Consider the following 19,983-nt stretch of genomic DNA (forward strand, 5'->3'; position numbering starts at 1 on the left):
CCGTTTGCCGCAGCTGTATAACCAGTTATGTGTGGGTGGTGAGTGGGATACATTTTCGTTTCGTTATTCCATATTGCTCCAGACTTCCTAGAAGGCTAGTGCCGAGTTAAAGTCAGTCTTGTTGCAAAAATTTTCAAACTAACAAACTTCTTATATATGTATTTCGGAGGAGTTATATACTGGGAGCGGCAAGCCCACTGCTTGACACGCGACAAAGAATGCAATTCGGAGCTAGAACAAAAGAAAAGCTCTAGCAGTTAACCGTACACCATGACCTGCCACAACATGAAGAATTCGGCACGATTCGTCTTCATTTTGTACTAGACATAAAAAAGGTGGCATTAAATATATATTTCCGTTAATGTCATCGAGACTAGAAAAGATAGGTGACGGTTTGCTAGGGATGGTTCGAAAGCATGTGAGTTTCCTTTTGGGGCTTATATGGAGTTAAAGCTGCTTTGTGTTGCTTCCTTTTTTACAGGGTCATCTTCCACTCGAACTTATAAACAGAAGCGCGACAACAAAACATGCGGCAACGACTGCAGCTGCGACTGACAAATAAGCAAATAGTCATGTACAGTAATAATGAGCTGTTACGAACGCCTTTATTCGACGACGCGTGATGCTGTTAGTGGAATATTACTTGGTAGGTCTCCGATGTTGTGTTGAGAAAAAAACGGATACGAATTACATGTAAACCAACGTTACTCATGCGTACACTGAGTTGTGCTTACAGTGAAGTGCGTTGTTATAGTATTAAAAGTTCATCACGACGAAACAGAGTAAAATATAAAAACCTAAAAAAATACAATGTTGAGTAAAATGCACAGAAATAGATGGTAATACAAAATGATTAATTCAAAATTTGCTATATTCAATACGACAGACACGATCCTTCACTGTGCATCGCTTGCCTAACAAAAAAAGAAAGAAATCTATAAGAGGAGACGCTTGGTCGGTAGCAGCACGCTAGTAACGGTAGGCGTCTCCTTTTACGCTTAATGTATGCTAGACAAAATCCCTGCAACTCATACACCGCAACCTCCGTGTCTAGCTGCACTGCTGCTGCCGCGGGTGGTGTGCTTCCGAAAGGAGTATATTTTCTCGTATCGTGTTTTTTTTTCTCTCCCAGTCAATGGTAGCACATCGTTCCGATTTTGCCAGTCGCCAGAGCTGCGGATGTGTCGTCGTGTATGGGAGGTCAGGATCGTCTCGAGCTAAGTCGAGTTCCACTCAATCGTCAGTAATAGAATGAAGCTCAAAGAGACTAGAAGCCAATGGTCGGTCGGTAAAATCCCTATTCACTGCCGGTAGTTTATTCGACATTAATAAGCGACAGTTTTTTGTTTCACCTTGCAGTCATTCGAAGCGTGTTTTTCTCGCCCCTGCGAAGGTGTTTTCCCATCGTGCATCGTGACTAAGATTCTGAATCTAGGTTAGGTACAGTAGGAAAAACATAGTTTTTTTTTCACTATAAAGTGCGCGACCGTGAGAATCATCGAATGTAGTTGAATTTTCGTGGAATCGAGCCAACAAATTGTTTTGCCCGGATCGAGATTCTGGCCAACATGCTAGCTTGACAGATTTGCACCTTACTTTCTCCATCCAAGGATGCAATTGGATTTAAATTTGTTAACCGTTATGGAAGCAGCTGGCAGTCGGCGAGCGCAGAGTTTGCATCTACTTGTTCTGCTTTGCATTTCTTACAACCTAACGGTGCAAGGCTTGACCCATCACCGTTCGCATCAAACGGACAAAGATTCAAATGAAGGTAAGTCGTTGTACCAATTTGTGGGAGGCTCACCCAAATGCACCGAAGACGACGCCGCCACGTCGGACGATGCCGTTGCCTTACCGTATCAACTTCAGGCTGGTGCCACGCAGTCGAATTAATCTCAAACGACATGGTGCGAGCTACAGACACGTACTCTAATAAAAACTTCATCCGAGACTAACATGAGCACTTCCTTTCTTGATAACAAAAATGACGTCCACGTCTGGTACCCTTTGGCCTATAAACGTTATATAGTGCTGCACGGCATTTTTATACGCTCTGGCAAAAATGATTACATTATTTGTACCTTGAACATAAAGTGCAAATTAGAGCACTTACAAGTTACAAGAAATATGGTGCGGAGCTACATAATCTAGATAAAATTGTATCTAGCGGCATATTTTTTAACAATTGGGCCCCAATGTACTCTACAATTCAATATTAATAAACTACACAGCTAGCATAACCGGAACTGTTGTGCATTCCGTTTCCTTTCACACATTGGCGTAAATTTTATTTACGGACTTCATTATGATGATGACGAACTGTGAACAGAAGAATGTGAGATGCGGCAGAACACAACGCGCCTGATTATAAAATTATGTTGACATTGCATGCAAGCCAATGCTTGATTTTTTTAGTTCAAATGCACAGACAAATTTTTATCGTTCATGAAAAATAATTTTAAAAATCTTCCGAAAACCATTTATCAAATACGGCTTTCTATGAGAAGTCATGGTTGAAATGTGTGAATAGGGGGAAGTCATCTCTGGCCGGACAGCCTCTATGGCCGGACACTAAGATTTCTCAAAAACAAAGATTGATAAAAATATTCGGAAAGCATGGAACAATAGTAGGGTAGTTTGCCAATTGTTGCTCACCACCCAATTGTTGCCCACTTCGCGGTTTTTGAATAATATCTGAGAATATCAATATTATCGCAGCACTCCAAACGGTCAAAACACAAATATATGTCATTACCTTCAAATATGTGTAAACATGATTGTTAGCAAACAAATGTTTGGCATGGAAAAATTCACTCATAAAATCTGACTCTTAGTAGAGCCAAAATACGCCGAAAGCTTACAGTTTGGTTTAAGGAATCACTCATCAAATTTAAGCTTTTAGATCTCAACAAAAAGCAAATTTTCCTCATATTACTTTCTATCCCTTTCAAAATACCTGTATTTATAATGTTTGATTAAATAAATAACTATATGTTCCTATTTTTGTGTTCTAATGCATATTGGTTAATAATTGGAAAAAACTTTGGATTTTGTCCATTTCCTGCACACCATCCGCAAATGCCGCTAAACTTGGTCCTGCTTTACTATTCTTGCTTGATCCAACTCGTATTGAAATTTTACCACTATTTGGATGTCCGATTGAAACAAAACCAATAATTATCGATTTCTTTGAACACTAAATTTACAAAAACATACTGATATTACCGGCATGTTACAATTTTCGTGAATGGGAAATAATTCTCGTATCCGTAATCCGCAGTCGATTAGCGGAACAATGTGTGCGGAGGTTTGTTATGAAAATTTCTTGAGAAACAAAGATTATAACGTAAAGCAATGCCTCAGCCTCTATTAAAGGAAGAGGACAAAGTTATGTTCTGGCTAAAAGAATTTTAAAGTCGAGGTTTTGCTTATTTGCTCGAATGTAAAAAAATCAAGAAACTTTGCTTTTGAAAAAACAAAATCTCAAACAAAAATATATACCTACTGCGTTTAAATTTGAAAAAGGAAAGACACCGGAAAAAATGTATCATTTCATTATAATGAATAGATATATTCAATCAATGCAATCATTTGTACCAAGTAAACTTATATTCAAGTAAACCATTGTTCGGTGATGATTGAAATAAATGTGGCAAAATGCTAATGGTACGGTACGTATATTTAGTAAATCGGTTTTTAAGGAGTTCTTCTTTATATATCAATTTTCTGTGCTTGGCAATTCTCCTAATTTAATATTTTTCTTTGCCGTGCAACAATTGGGTTGAACGTGTGCAATATTAGGCAAATGATGTTAAACAAGTGGGCAACAATTGGGTCTCTATGATGTGAGACAAAAACTCTAATTGCATAATATATGAAATATTTCATGCTATAAAAACATACATAATGTTTTACTGAAAGGTCATTTTGTTTACAGGAAAAAATTTGATATAAGTAACGTAATAGTTTCCCAAGAGATAAGAAAAACTGAAAGTTCCTGCGTTAGGTATGCAACAATTGGCAAATTACCCTAAATTGCAAAATTTCATGATATCCTAATTATGATGTCTTTGTTTCAAAAAGTAAACAAATGAGAACTGTTGAACGGTTCAACCATTAAAACAGATAGAATCGAGTAAATTTCATGAAAGTGCAGTTGCAAATGTTTTTAATAAATAAAAGATGCGACATTTCTGAACGTTGGCTTGATAAAGTTATTTGTTCGAAACTGTTTTTTTATCCTATATTTGAGAGGTTTTCAGCCTGCGACTGGTTCACCTCTTTCGAAACAGTTTAAATTTGATATTAAAATATAAGATTTTTAAGAAAGAACTTAATTTTTTAAAACTGAGTCGTGTCCTCTATGGCCGGACACCAACCTGTCCTCTATGACCGCCCAGCAAACCACAAATCGTATAACAATGTGTGAAAATCATCTTAAATATCGCTAAACAAACTCGAAATCGTACATAAAGCTTAATAAAGCGCACCCTAGTTTACATTTATTCGTACAAAATAATAGTAACTGATTCACATACGTCACAGAATTGTATAGCATTATGAAACTAATCATGTTGAGTCGGATTTCATCGTAAACAAATAATTATGAATGTGAATTGTTTTCATATAATTTATAGTATGTATATCGCCTCCAAAACAGTACGCATATGCTGGTTTCGTGCATCGAATGCGATTTTTCTAGATATATATCGGTACATATATCATATTTGTTACTTTGATATACGTACGAAAATGTTTGCTGGGCGGACAGTAAAGTAATCAGCAAAATACTTACTTCATCTAGAATTGCTATATCTTTGATTCCTATGTAAAATAAAACTAATTAAGCAATTCAAAACGTAGAAAAAATCAGAAAAAATTATATTAAAATATCAGCAAAAATTGTCAATCTATCGATATGTGATATATGTATTAGAGTAAGGAGGGGTAAAAGTGCGATGTGGGTAAAAGTGCGATTCAATGAGATATCGGTGCAGATTCCGAGTAAAATTTCTACATTGGCATGGATGGATGACTACTTTAACAGCTTCAAACTAACGTAAACTTTGGTTGCTTATGAAGCATAGTTACTGAGTTATGTGCAAATGTTATTTTAGGGCGGTTTTGATGTAATTTTTCGTTCTACGGCAAATAAGATATCAACAGGAGGATATTACTTGTTGAAAATTTGTAGCAGCGTTTTACATCACTCACATATCTGTTTTGAAAATACGGTGAAAATAATTTACAAAATATATTTCGCTTTTCCGTAATTTAATCTAACCCCATCAAGCGCCTAGCGGGGTAAAAGTTCGATTTACGGACGGGGCAAAAGTGCGATTCATGGACGAGGCAAAAATGTATAGCTTATTATGTAAAGCTTTAGGCACTATTTTACAGATACTAGAAATGAAAGATCTGCAGAAAACTGTGTGCTCTACAGATGTTGGCCGAAGAAAAACAATGTGTTTCTGCTGATGAAACAAAAAACAAACGTTTGGAAAAGTTTCGATCTAACGGAAGCTGCAATACACCAGCGCAAAATAGAAAAGGTGCAAATTGAGAATATTCCTTACCGAAACTTAACTACTGATGGGCTAATTTCGTGGATTCTAGCTTTGAACTTTTGCCCCGCGGTATTCGCACTTTTGCCCCGCTAGTGGGGTAAAAGTGCGAATCTGCACTTGATCCGAAGAAAGAAGAATTTATTTTGCAAAACACTATTACCGCAGATGATTTATAGTTGAATGTGAAGTCATTGAGTTACTGCATCACTATAAAATATATTACGTTGTTGTCCTTCTTTATATCTCCCGAAAATTGATGACAACTTCAAACATCGCACTTATGCCCCGCCCTACTCTATAAATAAATAAATAAATATGCCTTGTAAATGGAGTTACCGCGTACATTTCTGCATGTATTCCACATTACCAGCACTCTCAACAAAAAAATTATGTGAATAGATCTTTATTCAACATTTATACAGCAAACCTGCCAGGACTGGAGTCACAAGGTCTGTGCTGGAGTTTTAAATTGTTCTAGGATCTTTTTCTTCTATTGAAGCTGGTTTTAATAGATCAGTTTATCATGTCCGAGCAGCTTTCGATTTGAGCTAATTTGTACTCAAAATACTATCTACTTTCAAAATCAACCTTGTAGTGCAAATTTTGTTGCTTTGTATTTTTTTGCTTATAGTATTGTTTCTCTCTACATTAAAGTGTAAATATAAGTAATAAAGCCGGTATTTTTTGTGTTTTATCTTAAAAACCTAAAGTGTTCGACTTCCCCCTACTTTCTATCCTCAATCTATTACGCAAATTTTGCGGGCTTGAAAAATAATTTCAGACAGTACTTAATTAAATAACAGCCTACGTAATTTATGAAAAATAAAGAAATATTTTCAGTATACAGAAAAACAGCGAAGCTAAGTGTTAAGCATGAGCATGGGTTTTCAATTATTACCTAATTTTGAAACATTTAATGTCAGTTCTGTTTTCACATATTGTCCGTCTTTGCATTGTCAGCATTCAATAAATAACATGTAAATGTACCTAACTATTAATGTAACCTAATTTGTGAGTATTTAGAGAAAATAAACGAACTAACTTCCCCTTCTGCCTTTCAACAAAGTAAACACAAACGTTTTATCGTAAACACAGCGAACAAAAAAAGATATCAATCACTGGGTATTTGCATCTTCCAAACTTGCTATTACCAGCCCAGTACTAACAGGGAAGCAGCCTTCAGTTGACATTGGATTTGTAGATTTTAATTGTGCGCTTTTGAGCCTCAATGCATAAAGATTCATTGCGATTAAGTGGCTTGCCATCCTAAGACAAAGTCTGTCAAACAAGGTTTCTCCAGATAACTCGGTTGCCGGCTATCGCTCTCAAATTTCTCGGACACCAAGTACTTGCCGCCAGATTTCGCTCTACCTGGTCTAACCATCTTGATCACGGTGCTCCTGGTTGTCTTGTTCCTACCGGATTTGAAGCAAACAACAAGAAACGTGCTGCTCGAGCCAAAGATGCTGATGCTGAAACAAAATCTTTGCAGGTTAATTGTTCGGCATTCTTGCAACATGCCCTGCCGACCGTATAAATCCAGCTTCAGTCACCTTTTGGATACTGGATTCGCCATATACAGCTGTGCGAGCTCATGGCTCCGCCTTCCGCCTCCATATTCTGTTCTCCTGTACGCCGCCAAAGATCGTTCTTAGCATTCGTCTTTCGAAAACTCCGAGTACTCGCAAGTCCTCCTTGAGCATTGTCCATGTTTCATGCTCGTAGAAAACAATCAATATAATAAGCGTCTTGTATAGGATATACTTTGACGGGGGATTAACCTGCTCAACCGCAATTTCTTGTGAAGCTTATAATAAGCACGACTTCCGCTGATAAGACGCTTCAGAATCTCACGGCCGAGATCATTGTCCGCCGTTACCAGTGAGCCAAGGTAGACAAATTCATCAACCTGAAGTAGTCATCGCCGTCGATTCGTACTTCGTCGTACTGTGTTTTAGACGTATCAGCCTTTAACCCAATCATTTCTGCTTCGCTCTTTAGTTTGGTGTACTCTTCAACCACTGCCACAGATGTTCTGCTGATCATATCCATGTCATCGGTAAAATAGACGAATTGACTAGATTTGTTGAAGATCGTGCCCCGCGTGTTGATATCCGCTCGGTTCATAACACCTTGTAGCGCTGCGCTATGTTGAACACCAGGCCAAGGTGAGTTAAAATAGGTGATCTAGTTTTCACAGTTTGTAGAACAGAAGTGCGCGGTAGGATTGGTTAGCAACCATCGACGTTGTTTATCCATTCAACAGTTTCCGCTTTGAAAATTTCGGTGATCGTCAAGGGTAACCAGCGGGGGTGAAAAACAAATTTGAACATCAGAAAACCTCTCTTGACTAACCTTGCACCAGGCATGAGAGACCATAACCTTGACGAAGCCCTCTGTGTGATTCGATTGAATCTGTTTGATGAGCTTCCTGGGAAGCTGTTCTCGTCCATGATTCTCCATAACTCTTTCCGGTCAATGGCTTTGAAGTTAACGAACAAATGGTGCGTGGAAATTCTGTATTCACGGCCCTTTTAGAGGATCTGCTGCAGTGTAAATATTGGATCCGTTATAGACCTACCACAGACTAACAGACGTAACACTGAAGCCTCATTGCATCGTCAATAAAAACGATCATTTCAAATTTTCGCTTAAGCCAAGACTCAAACAAAAGTCGCTGCGCAAGAACGTCGATCACCTACGCTGGCACTGTTGTCAGATAATATACAAGTAAATAAATAGCATTGCTAAATTTATAGCAACCTACTCTAGCGTAGCGCGAAGACAACACCAGGTGATGCTAGTATTTTTTCCAAGTTTTAGGGGTGTCACTGAAACGATGTTTTGTTAGAAAATTTGTTCGAAATGTTACGTCTGTTCGTCTGTGGATCTACCTTCGACGAAGTTCCCACAAATCTGTTTGCAATTGGTGATAGTCGGCGGAAAATGATTTGAGACTGCGCTTTGTAGGTGATGCTGGGAACGCGGATCGTTCGGTAATTCTCACAGTCCAACTTGTCGCTCTTTTTGTAGATCGTGCAGATAACCCCATTTTTCCACTCCTCCGGTAGCTGTTCCGAATCCCAAATTCCAACAATTAGCCGGTGCATACAAATGATCAGCTTGGCTGGTTCCAGCTCCGTTGCGATGCCATCTTTGTCAGTTGATTTATTGTTCTTTAGCTGCTTGATGATTTGCTTATCTTCGCTTATCGTTGGGGCTGGTACATCTTTCCCGTTCGTAGCACCGTTGAACACGCTTTCCCCGCCGCCATGGTTCTCCGCCTGAGCGCCATTCAGATAGTACTTCATCGAAGTACTGCTTCCACCCAGGCTTGGCATACACTTTTCGCTTCGATTTTGCTCTTTTGATTACTGCTCCTCAGCCAAGCAAAATTTGAAAAAGTGATGTATGGAGTGTTTGTAGAATTTGTTATTATCTACAATATTTTGTATTTATGGTGCTATAACGCTGCTACCCTCTCGGTAGCAAAAAGAGCGCTCTTTTTGCTACAAACGGCATTGCTGCTCTACAGCACCGTAAATATTAAAGATAAAACTTCACTTTCTTCAGCAATATTATAGATAATTACTAGCTCTACAAATGCCCCATACACCAATTTTTCAAATTCTGCTTGGCTGAGGAGCAGTTACCAAAAGAGCAAAATTAAGGCGAAAAGTGTATGCCAAGCCTGCTTCCACCTATCGGTCATCTCACGATCGTCCGGCAAAATACTACCATTCTTATCCTGACACATTTCGGCTCGCGGCACCAAGCCTTTGCGGATCCGTTCAGTTTTTGGTAGAACTTTTGCGTTTCCTGAGAACGATGCAGCCGCTCCAACTCTGCATATTCCTGCTCTTCCAGGTAACGCTTTTTGTCCCGGAAGATTTGGTTTCGCAGCATCTTCTTCTGTTTGTGTCTTTGACGTGTGACACTGCTAATGGCTGTTTTGATAATCTTCCAACAGTCCTAGAGAGGAGCTTCGTCAAGCTCTTCCTGCAATGCAGCTTAGAGTGAATGTGCGTAATTTGCGGCGGTGTCTGGCTGTTCCAGCCGTACGAGATCTAACTCAATCAACGTTAGCGTCGATAATGCCTGAGAAGTGTCTGAGACAGCCGGTCTGCGATTCTGTCTGATTTGGTGGATGACCTCCAGGTGTACTTGTGTAGGAGTCTGTGCTGGAAGAAGGTGCTACGTATAACCATGTGCTGCCAAGTTTGTCCATGTTGGCCATGTTGGCGCCAAAGTCGATAAGTCTTAGGCCCATTTCATTGGTCAGCTGGTGTGCGCTGTTATTTGAATTTTGAATATTTATTGCATTTTTCCATTTTTGTTAAACCTAGAATAAGTTTGTTAACCCAAAAAATTCATCCGATAATTAAGTGACGAAAAATTTGCAAAAAAAAGATTTGTGTGAGTGTTTAAAAGACTAAGAAGACACTATATGCATTAATTACGGAGGCTCTAAAGACTCCGTAAATCACTCATTGAGGCAGGAACTATTAAATAGTAACTCCGTAACGTTTGTAACAGAAAGACCGCAACGTTAAAAGACGGCAAAAAGTCCGCACTAAATTAATAACTCCCGTAATAAAGGGTGTCCCACATCAAATTGCACCACGGAAGAAACGCTGTAGAAAATTTGTAAATTGACCGATACTTTTCAAACTTTCAGACAATAAAATATAACCATATTTGGCATATTTATTTCATTCGACTTCATTACCAGCATCGTATGTTCGCACCTTACGCTTAACTCCACTCTTAAGGTTATGTACAACCTCTGGCTGCAACTTCTTCTGTACGGAAACCCACTTTTTCTTCATGTCTTTCTCAGATTTGACCTCCTTGGGATGCTTTAGTAGTGCCTGCTTCAGAATAGCTCAGTATTTTTCGATGAGCCTTAGTTCCGGTGCTTTGGCGGGTTCATGTCCTTGGGTACGAAAGCAACTCCGTTGGCTTCGTAGCACTGCAGGACATCCTTTGCATTGTGGCATGAAGCAAGATCCGGCCAGAAAATCGTAGGGCACTCGTGTTGCTTCAACAGAGGAAGCAGACGCTTCTGTAGACACTCGTTGAGGTAGATCTGCCCGTTTACAGTACCGGTAGTTACGAACGGCGCACTCTGTTTGCCACATGAGCAGATTACTTCCCAAATCATGTAGGGTAAAGAACCGGTTTTAAGCAGTCTAAGCGGGTCACTGATTGTTTTACCTTATTACAAGCGATGGGTTGACTAAGTGGGGGATATCAGCATACCAATCTTCTTGCTCTCTTTAGTTCTTCAAGCTGTTACCATTGGAAGACACTATTGTTGTGCTAAACTTTTGATTTTCCGCTTTAAAAGTTGGAGCGGTGGAACTAATTTTGATCAGACCGAACATATTTTCACCCTCAAGGTGCTTTTTTAAGCAATCCTGAAATCTGAATTTTTTTGCGTCCCCGTAAAAAATCCCTCGAACTTTTCCCCCTATTCAGTAAGTTCGCGTTCCTATCCACGACCTACTAATCGGCATCTGATGCGTAATCGGCATAGCGTATCGGCATAGATGCGTGAAATGCCATCTGTCTAAATTGTTTATCGAGGCATACACTCACCGCACCGTTCGGCAAACGGTATTCGTCGTCTCTTTTATTCTCTAGTGTTCTTATGGGAAACTGCGAGTTTGACGTCTCACTCGCTGTTCATAAGGATGGTGGAAGAACAAAAGAGGTAAACATATCAGTGTTGTCAAAGCAAATAACATTGAAACACATCGTTGCTTCATTAAATCACTGAGAAAATCTTCGAAAATTATTGAAAAAGCTGTCTTTTCTGTTGTTTTTAATAAAAAAAAATTAATTATGAACATACATTTCTCTTGAAAGTATTGAACCACGTTTTCACCATTGGAGGTTTCAGTTAATTTCAAACCTATAATTCTTATTTCCAGAACCGAAACAGTGTCTTGGCAACACGATAGTTTATCAGTTTTGCTGCAGCTGCTGCTATTGGTGAACAGGTTCCGTCAATTCAGAATTTGTTTTTAGTTTTGTTATAAAATGATAAAACTTTCGGCTAGTGACAAAGCCTTAGATAATAGAAAAAAGAGAGTGAATAATATGGTATGTGACAATTGAGTGCTTGACTTTTAGAGTGGTTGTAATCAGTGCTGAAAAATGTGATAGATTCGTTAGTAGCGAGGTGGCGATTGCCTTCAGCAGCTGAAAAATGTACGTTTTTGGACAACAATTTTTAATTCATCATATTTCTTGTCAGAAACCCAGTAAATTGTGTTTGTGTGAATCAAATGTATGGTTAAGTGATTTGTGAAGATGATCCTATCAAAAGATTTAAAAAATATGAATAAAAAAGTGCATTTTCGGCTCATTTATTTTCAACTGATTAAAATAGGTGACACTGCTTAACTCGTTCCTTACCCTAAGTCAAGTCAAAACAAAAAAATGAAATGATGCTTGTTTTTGCTTGTGATATTATCAATTTCCCACCCTTTCGTACGCGATGAATTATAACCGTCGCGGGCGAAACCATCGCCAGAATCGTCGCGGGGACAAATATCGTTTATTTTGTCAAGTAAATCAATAGCTTACGTGCTAGACAAGCATAATATGTACTTATAACTTACATACAGTCAAGCAGATTCTTTCTGCGACGATTTCAAACTATCAAAAAAGTGAGCAGCGCGTTTTGTTACCAAAGAAACGGGCAATACACTCAAGTACTTTTTTTACACGGTTTAGTTTTTTGAGTATTAAGAACGGGGAAACTTAGAGACCATTCATTTATTTCTCAATACATTTGGGAGTAGCTCGACATTCCTCACGTAGATTGTAAATAGTTCCTTAGCTGCACCGTTTTCGACTAATCGAAAAAAACAAACCGTGTAAAAAAAGACTTGAGTGTACAACAAAGTGAACTGCCATAAAGCATTGTCGGTGTAAAAATTGTTTACGAAAAAATTCTAAAACAGTTTATTTTACAAACATTCAAATCGGTAATTTCTGTTTATGGAAGGTTATATTTGGCCAGCATTCTACCAGAACGAAACAACCGCCAAAAATATTATTTTGAGTAAGGCCATTGCAAATTATTTTTTAAGTTTTTGTCACTCCTCCTTTGAAATTGGCTGAAAAACGGGGGTCAAAAAAATAATTTTTGGGAAATAAGTCAATTTTTTTTAATAAATTCAATTGACTGTGGATTCTACAACCTACAGTACTCGAAAAATGAGTGTTAATGCTTTTATCTCTTTGTTTTCTTTCGAAAGCCCCCCCGCCCCACTTCAGTTGCCCAACACCAGAAGGACAAAATGACAAAGTGTTCATATTATCAAACAGCTCTCTGCCACGGTAGTTTGTAGGTGTCAGTTTAAATAAATTTGCTTAAATTCACGGAGCAAATAGGACGATATTAACGAGTTCGAAATCAGCTGATTCCATCACTTCGAGCATTTAGTATTCTTTAAGGTTACCATAGTAACTGTTGCATCGCGACAGTCTGAATCATTGCCCAAAGAGAAGTTAGTATGTACTAGCAAAAAATAATACTCAGAGAGAATTTGTGCTTCTATAAACCCTACATAGATTTTAAAATCGGTCTTGTTTATCGTGTCGCTACTCTGATCGCATATCAGAAGTCATAGACAACAAAGGATTGCCCAACTGTCCTATAAGATGCACTGCCAATGATTGCATTCTACCCTAGACAACTATCACTGACTTTTTCCACCAGAAGATGTATGATTACTTATTACTTCTACGTAAACATTTCATTTCACCCGATCAAAATGAACTTCATTTCTAAAGTTAATACTGTTTTACTGTTCCCACAGGAGCAAACCATTTCCCGTTGAGAGAGTCTGTGTTCTAAATATTTTATCTCGCTCTTCTACCCCGCTTCTATAGCTTGGCCAAACGACGAAACGGATTCAAATGCCGTTGACAGTGACCGCAATTGTATTGTGCCTAAAGTGGAACACACGCAATCGGGCTTCGGAGACGTCATTCTAAGCTACCATCTGCATCCGGAGCAGGTGACGGTTCGAATTGAACTGCGACCGAGTCTAGTGGGTAAAAGCTTCATAGAGCGACAAGGCCACCAACCAAATGAGTCCATCGTTGAGAATTTCGTCGAGAATTGTTACTACCAGGGCCGGATCAAGGGCGTTCTAGACAGCATGGCAGCCATATCGACCTGCGAGGGTAAGGTTCGCGGGACGGTTTATGACGCGCACCATACCTATTCGATAGATTTTGATGAATCGACCGGAGAGCATTATATACAAAGGTAAGCTTTGGACTTTAATTTTGAGGTAATTAAAAACCGAATCCATCGAACATTTTAGACTGAAACAGCGACACCGAGTGAAACGTAACCACAGAGCGCGGATAATCGGTCCTTACAATGCAAATCGTCATTCGAAGTTTGTCGAACTTGTACTGGTGGTGGACAATTCTTTGTATAATAAATTTGATTCCGATGTTTGGAAGGTACATCGGTACTGTACGGACGTGGCAAATCATGTTAATATGGTAATTAATATTTTGTGGCCCATCACAGTCGTTGTTTAATACCATATTACTTTTTATAGCTTTTTACTCCGTTAAACATTTTTGTCGTCTTAACCGGAGTAGTTGTATGGGATCGTATCGATCATATTCAGGTTGACCGACGAGCAGAGGTGACACTGAATAATTTTCTACAATATCGGCGAAAAGAACTACTTCATCAGCATCCAAACGATCATGCTCAATTACTGACAGCGGTAAAGTTCCAGGACAATGTCATTGGTAAGGCTAGACTAGGCGGAATGTGCACTAGTAATAGCTCCGGTGCAGTTATAGTGGTACACACGGATAACATAGCCATACAAGCAGGGACAGTCGCTCACGAGATGGGTCATAGTTTTAATATGGAGCACGATGTGGATGAAGAATGCTACTGCTCAGATCAAAAGTGCATCATGACTGCAATGAGTCCGGAACGGTCACTGAAACATTGGAGCTCGTGTAGTTTAGAACAGTTGACGCTAGCGTTCAACAGGGGATTGCATCTGTGTTTGAAAAACCGACCAAAAGTGGTACACTCGGCGAGCTGTGGAAACGGATTCGTGGAAGAAGGAGAAGAATGTGACTGTGGGTTGGAGGAGATTTGTGATAACCAATGCTGTGATCCAAAGAGTTGTAAACTAAGGCCAGGTGCCGTATGTGCTATGGGTGAATGTTGTGATTTAGAGGTATGCCAGTGGTATGAGGCAGGGACACTATGCAGGACGGCTCGCGGAGAATGCGATTTGCCGGAGTTTTGTACCGGCAACTCTGAGCATTGCCCGAAAGATGTCTTTAAACGACACGCAGAGGTATGTGCCGGAGGTAGGGCTTACTGTATTGAGGGAGAGTGTAAAACTAGAAACGATCAGTGTCGAATGCTGTGGGGTCCTTCAGGGAAAGAATCGGATGAGATCTGCTACGTGAGGAATATAAATGGAACGAAATACGCAAACTGCGGGTACGACCGTGATAGCCATAGTTTTATAAGGTGTGCTGAGCAGGATATTTTGTGTGGACTACTTTTCTGCCAGCAGCTGAACAAGAATAATCTTGAATTTGGAATTGAAGTATTTACGGAAGAACGAATTGCCAGTACAGTCAAGGGAAGGCAAGTGATTAACTGTCATGCTGCGTTCATAGACCTTGGAGATGCCAAACAACCAATGCTGGTGCCGGATGGAGCACCATGTGGTGAAGATAAGATGTGTTATCAACAGCAATGCTGGGATTTTGAAAGTCTTAGACAACGTGGAGTTGGTCGGTTGTGTCCTAAAGATTGCAGCGGCCACGGAGTTTGCAACAGCGAAGGAAACTGTCATTGTGATTTAGGCTACGCGCCACCTTTCTGTGATCAGTCTGGAGTCGGAGGATCTTTAGATAGTGGACCAGCTTCCAAAAAAACATACAAAGCCCTCTTAATCACCCTTGTATTTGTCGGCATAGTTGTAACGACACTATTCATTGCTTATGTTATGGTACGCTTTTGTCAACCAGAATGGTGCAAACATTCTATCAGTATTACCAATTTTAAATCTCCCGCCCGTGGCCGTCATAAGCTAATTCATACGTTGTCCTCTAACTCCGCAGTCATCCGAGAGATTTCGGCACCGAAGTTATATTCATCTACTCGGGATACAAGCGGACCGCAATTTACACCAATTACAAGACTGAAAAACGTGCCTTCTGCACTTGAAAATCCTTACAGAGACAGTGTAGTGTCTGTGCATTCTAAAGCTCAATCTGCAGTTGAATACAGGACATGCATTACTCTGCCCTCATCAAAACCTCGTCGCTTGCCACGGAAACCTAGTGCAAGAGAAGCCATCGTTCCGAGTAGATATTCGAACTCCTAAACCAGCGTACATATACCTATTAGAATTTTAGCTTGCAACTTTTTGACGACAAAATGCCGACCGTAACCGAACAGATGTAGGTTTCCGTAATAAAATTTTTGATACCAGTCATATTTCTTCGTGTGAAGTGTAGTGTGTGCCGAATACTCAGAACAGAATAAACTCTAGTCATATGAAAGAAGATTTTTAATTAAAAGTACTATGTTGTATTTTATTTAACCTAAAAGAGTCCATGTTCAAGTTTTCGAGTAATTCAGTCAACAATCGTTGTGTTGCCGTAACTTTAACGAAAGTTGTATGGTTGTAGCAGAGGTTACATCACTAGCGTTTATTGGGGTGGCCCCATTAAAAAATTACATATATAAACTTAAATAAATAATCGTCACTGGCGTGCCCTTGAGTGCACTTGACATAATAACAGCTTTTATAATGTCAAAGTTGAGGTCGAAATATTGTTCAAATTGAGAAACAAATCAAAAAATTTCATTCAAATTGAAAGCTAAATCAAAACATTTTAATTAATTATTATACAAATCAAAAAATTTAAAAAAAAATGGTTTCAATCGCAGACAATGTCATCCGGTAACGGCTCGTTTCAATCATGCCAATATTCAGTTTTAAAAAACACGCAAGGTATGCCCAACAATATCTTTACTATGGTAGTATTTGCGTGTACCGTGGAATTCAAAGCTCTGCTGTACAAAACACAAAGCTTTATGCTCGCAATGAAAGTTAAATGATGGTTTACGTAGTGTGCGTGCATGAGTAGTAGTTACGGGTTGCCAGTTGTATTGAAACGATGACAAAATGAGAAAGATAACGGATATAATCGTTAATTTTGATGGTAATCTTATTAATTTAATTAATTTGTAATGCAATTGTTTCACGTTTTTGGAAAATAAATTCGTCAATACAAAAAAAACTAATTGTATTATATCGAGAAATCTAGTAAAAACTGTTAATATTGGTTAATAAACAAATTTATCTAAAACGATAATTTATTCCCAGACAATGTTGAATGAAATCATAGAACAGTTGTGTAGAATAAATGAAGAATATGAATCAATCGTTAGTTGAACTTAAAGTTTGTGAAATATTCCTAATTGAGTTCACCATCCTGGTACTCGATAATTACTAGACAAAGTGAAATAAAGTTTTCCCCTATCGCTGTCAGTTACTGCGACTAAAACATACAAATAAAAGCCTTGGAAATGAAAAAATGTGTTTTGATCTCTTGAATAAGGTGCGGACTCGGTAATATAAAAATCATAATCATAAAGATAATACAGTAGGATTTTGAATTTGACAACAAATATTTGTTGCCAAAATCGAAACCGTGCCAAAATAAAGACCCTTTTTCGATATTAAAAAATTTAATGTAAATGCTTTAGAAATTGACTAAATGTCATTAATCATCGATTGCAACCATTGTACGTTTAAAAGTCCGCCAAAAACTATCTGTCCGGTGCTAATAAATCATTGACGTGTCAAACTGATTAGGCCATTACCAATATTTTATAAAGTTTTTGTTCTTCCGATGTTAGGCAACTGAAGGCGGGTGGGAGGTGGGCGGGGTGTATCGTAAAAGAGATTTTTTTTAATTTTTACGTAAAATCTAAAAGTGAAAATCGAATCTATTTTTGCTTTTCAAATATACGTTATTATTTTACATGCAAAACCCTACGGAAAGAAAGACAAAATCAAAAGAAATTTTTGCCGATTTTCGGAAATTCCATTGTTCGAATTTTCATTTCTGTTTCGTGTTAGAAGCGCTAAAACACCGTACACTCATTTTTCAAGTTATTTAGGTTGTAAAGCATATAGATAATTGATCTTATAAGAAAAAATTAGAGATGTTTTTTGAAAATCATTCACCTGATGATTGCACACACTGCAAAAACCAAAAACTTCTGGATAGCATCGTTCACTGGTGCAGGCGAAATCGACTTACGATTAGCATTCCAAAATGTGCCGTTATCAAAATAATTTACTTTAAACCCCCCCTACTGATTCTTGTTAAAAAATCAACGAATTTCGCTCAAACTACGTGACTTTCTATGAAAACATCATGAATCTTGAATATTTTACGACATAGCTATTCCCGTTAACTCACTGTTGACTACTCTCCTTTATTTATGATTTAATTATTTTATAGTTCTTTTACTTCAATTAGTTTTAGAAGTATTGTTATATTTATATTATTATTCGTTCAATCAATTTCCAAGTTATTTGTCAAATTATGTGTTAAATGTTGGTTTTATTCATACTTATTATTTGCAAAAGATTAAGTCTCATCACTAACTTGAAGTGAATCCTGAATATCACCCTATCCCTTTCCAATTCCATGGTATTTATAGGAGAGTCGTGGAATCGGAGGCCTCCTATAACGTAAGTACTACATCATCACTTCCTTTTTGTTATTCCAAGCTGTGATAAAGATGGGCGTGGCCAGTAATAATGCCTTTCAGGCAAAGTTACAACTTTGACTGGACTAGTGTTATTCCCAAACATTGGTCTTCAAGCGGTTCGAGGAGGAATTGAGAGTCATTAGTATTCAATCTACGAAAAATACCATGCTTATGCTATGTTATGTATCCATGTCTGCCGGTCCGGCAGAACAAAGGGATGAAATCAGAGATATCCACTGCTTGACTGCTGACGATTACCCGCCATGGCTTTTACCTGTCGCCAGGACAGATTCTCGTCTACAGCCCGGATGTCGTTGGCTAAGCTGCGCCGCCAACGCTTATGCTTATGCAAAAAAGCAAAGCATAACCGAGGTGCTACATTCCGTTATCGAAACTTGATCTGTTTTTATACGACAGACTTCGGAGCCAACTGTTAGAATACAGGACAATTGCAGGCAGGGCTTCTACCGATCCTTTTTTTCTACCGCAGTCACACCAACGCGCATTCAAGTTCACATCGTCCGTTTAGAGGTGGAATACGAATGCTATGCATAACACAACTGGCATTTTGCTCAGTCAAACGCCGACTGCACGCTGCACAACGAACGGCTTCTAAAACTTTTTGACATTTTCGTTTCGATCAAGTTGCCTTTACCGTTTGGAGCAGCGAATGACTGCAAAACAGTCAAATGACTGGCAATCACCACGCTACGAAAAGCAACCGCACAATCGTATGATTCAATACTACAAAAAAACAACCACTACATGTGCATGGAAGAAGTCGGTCGGACTCCGTCCAATGCAAACGAATATTTTGCTTGCGTCGGACCGACGTCTGGGTGACAAACTTTTACTGTGAGCAGCCGATTTGGATACAAAAAGAGAAACGAAAAAATACGTCACCGTATGCTTCCAGTCAGTTTGCAGTTTATATTCTCAAAGCGCAAAGCAAAACGGGAGATCGACTGTTTGCTTTTGCTGAGATGCCGCATGAATTGTACGACGGCAGCAGCGCAAGCGGCAGATTGACTGGATTAAAAAACGGTCAAATGATCGTTCAAAAATCGGAGTTTGAATGCGGAAAGTTCGCATTCACGGCAGTCACATTCAACTTGCGATCCCTTTTTAAGCCCTGATTGCAGGGCCAGTTGCCACGATCCTATTGATTCCAACAGCCTCTCCTGACCGAGATTCGAACATATGAACTGGCTTATTAGGCCAGCATCATACCTCGAGTCCCGCTGGGAGGCTTATGCTTATATGCTATGCTATTAAAAAAATGTACCAAAAATACAAAAATTAAACTGAAATTTTTAAGCAACGTTGTTAATAAAATGTTGCTATACAAAGCTTTTTTCCTTTCTACCTTTCTAGCATCACTGAACGCGGCTGTGACAGCTGTCGTGCCTCGTGCTGTCAACATATTTTTGAGGGTGGTGGTGAAGTCGCCCAGCACTCACCACAATACAGCACACTTGGGCAAAGAAGACGAACTTTTATGCTCTCTGTTGTTGTTCGATTCGCTGATCGCTGTTCGTTGGTGTTCGATAGTTACTGTATTTGATTCAGCAGACGTGAAGAGAATGCGCTCGAGGAAGGACG

General features: G+C 38.9%; 1 protein-coding gene across 1 annotated transcript; it reads left to right on the forward strand.

Moving 5' to 3' along the window:
- Positions 1-1,363: 1,363 nt before the first annotated feature.
- Positions 1,364-15,930, forward strand: LOC128745613 (zinc metalloproteinase-disintegrin-like crotastatin). Its single transcript, XM_053842690.1, has 5 exons — positions 1,364-1,771; positions 13,476-13,857; positions 13,916-14,102; positions 14,162-15,796; positions 15,877-15,930. Exons 1-5 carry the CDS (start codon positions 1,612-1,614, stop codon positions 15,928-15,930), a joined length of 2,418 nt encoding a protein of 805 aa, XP_053698665.1. The 5' UTR covers positions 1,364-1,611.
- The last annotated feature ends 4,053 nt before the right edge of the window (positions 15,931-19,983 follow it).

This window comes from Sabethes cyaneus, chromosome 1 (genome assembly GCF_943734655.1).
Source record: "Sabethes cyaneus chromosome 1, idSabCyanKW18_F2, whole genome shotgun sequence".
Taxonomy (NCBI): Eukaryota; Metazoa; Arthropoda; class Insecta; order Diptera; family Culicidae; genus Sabethes; species Sabethes cyaneus.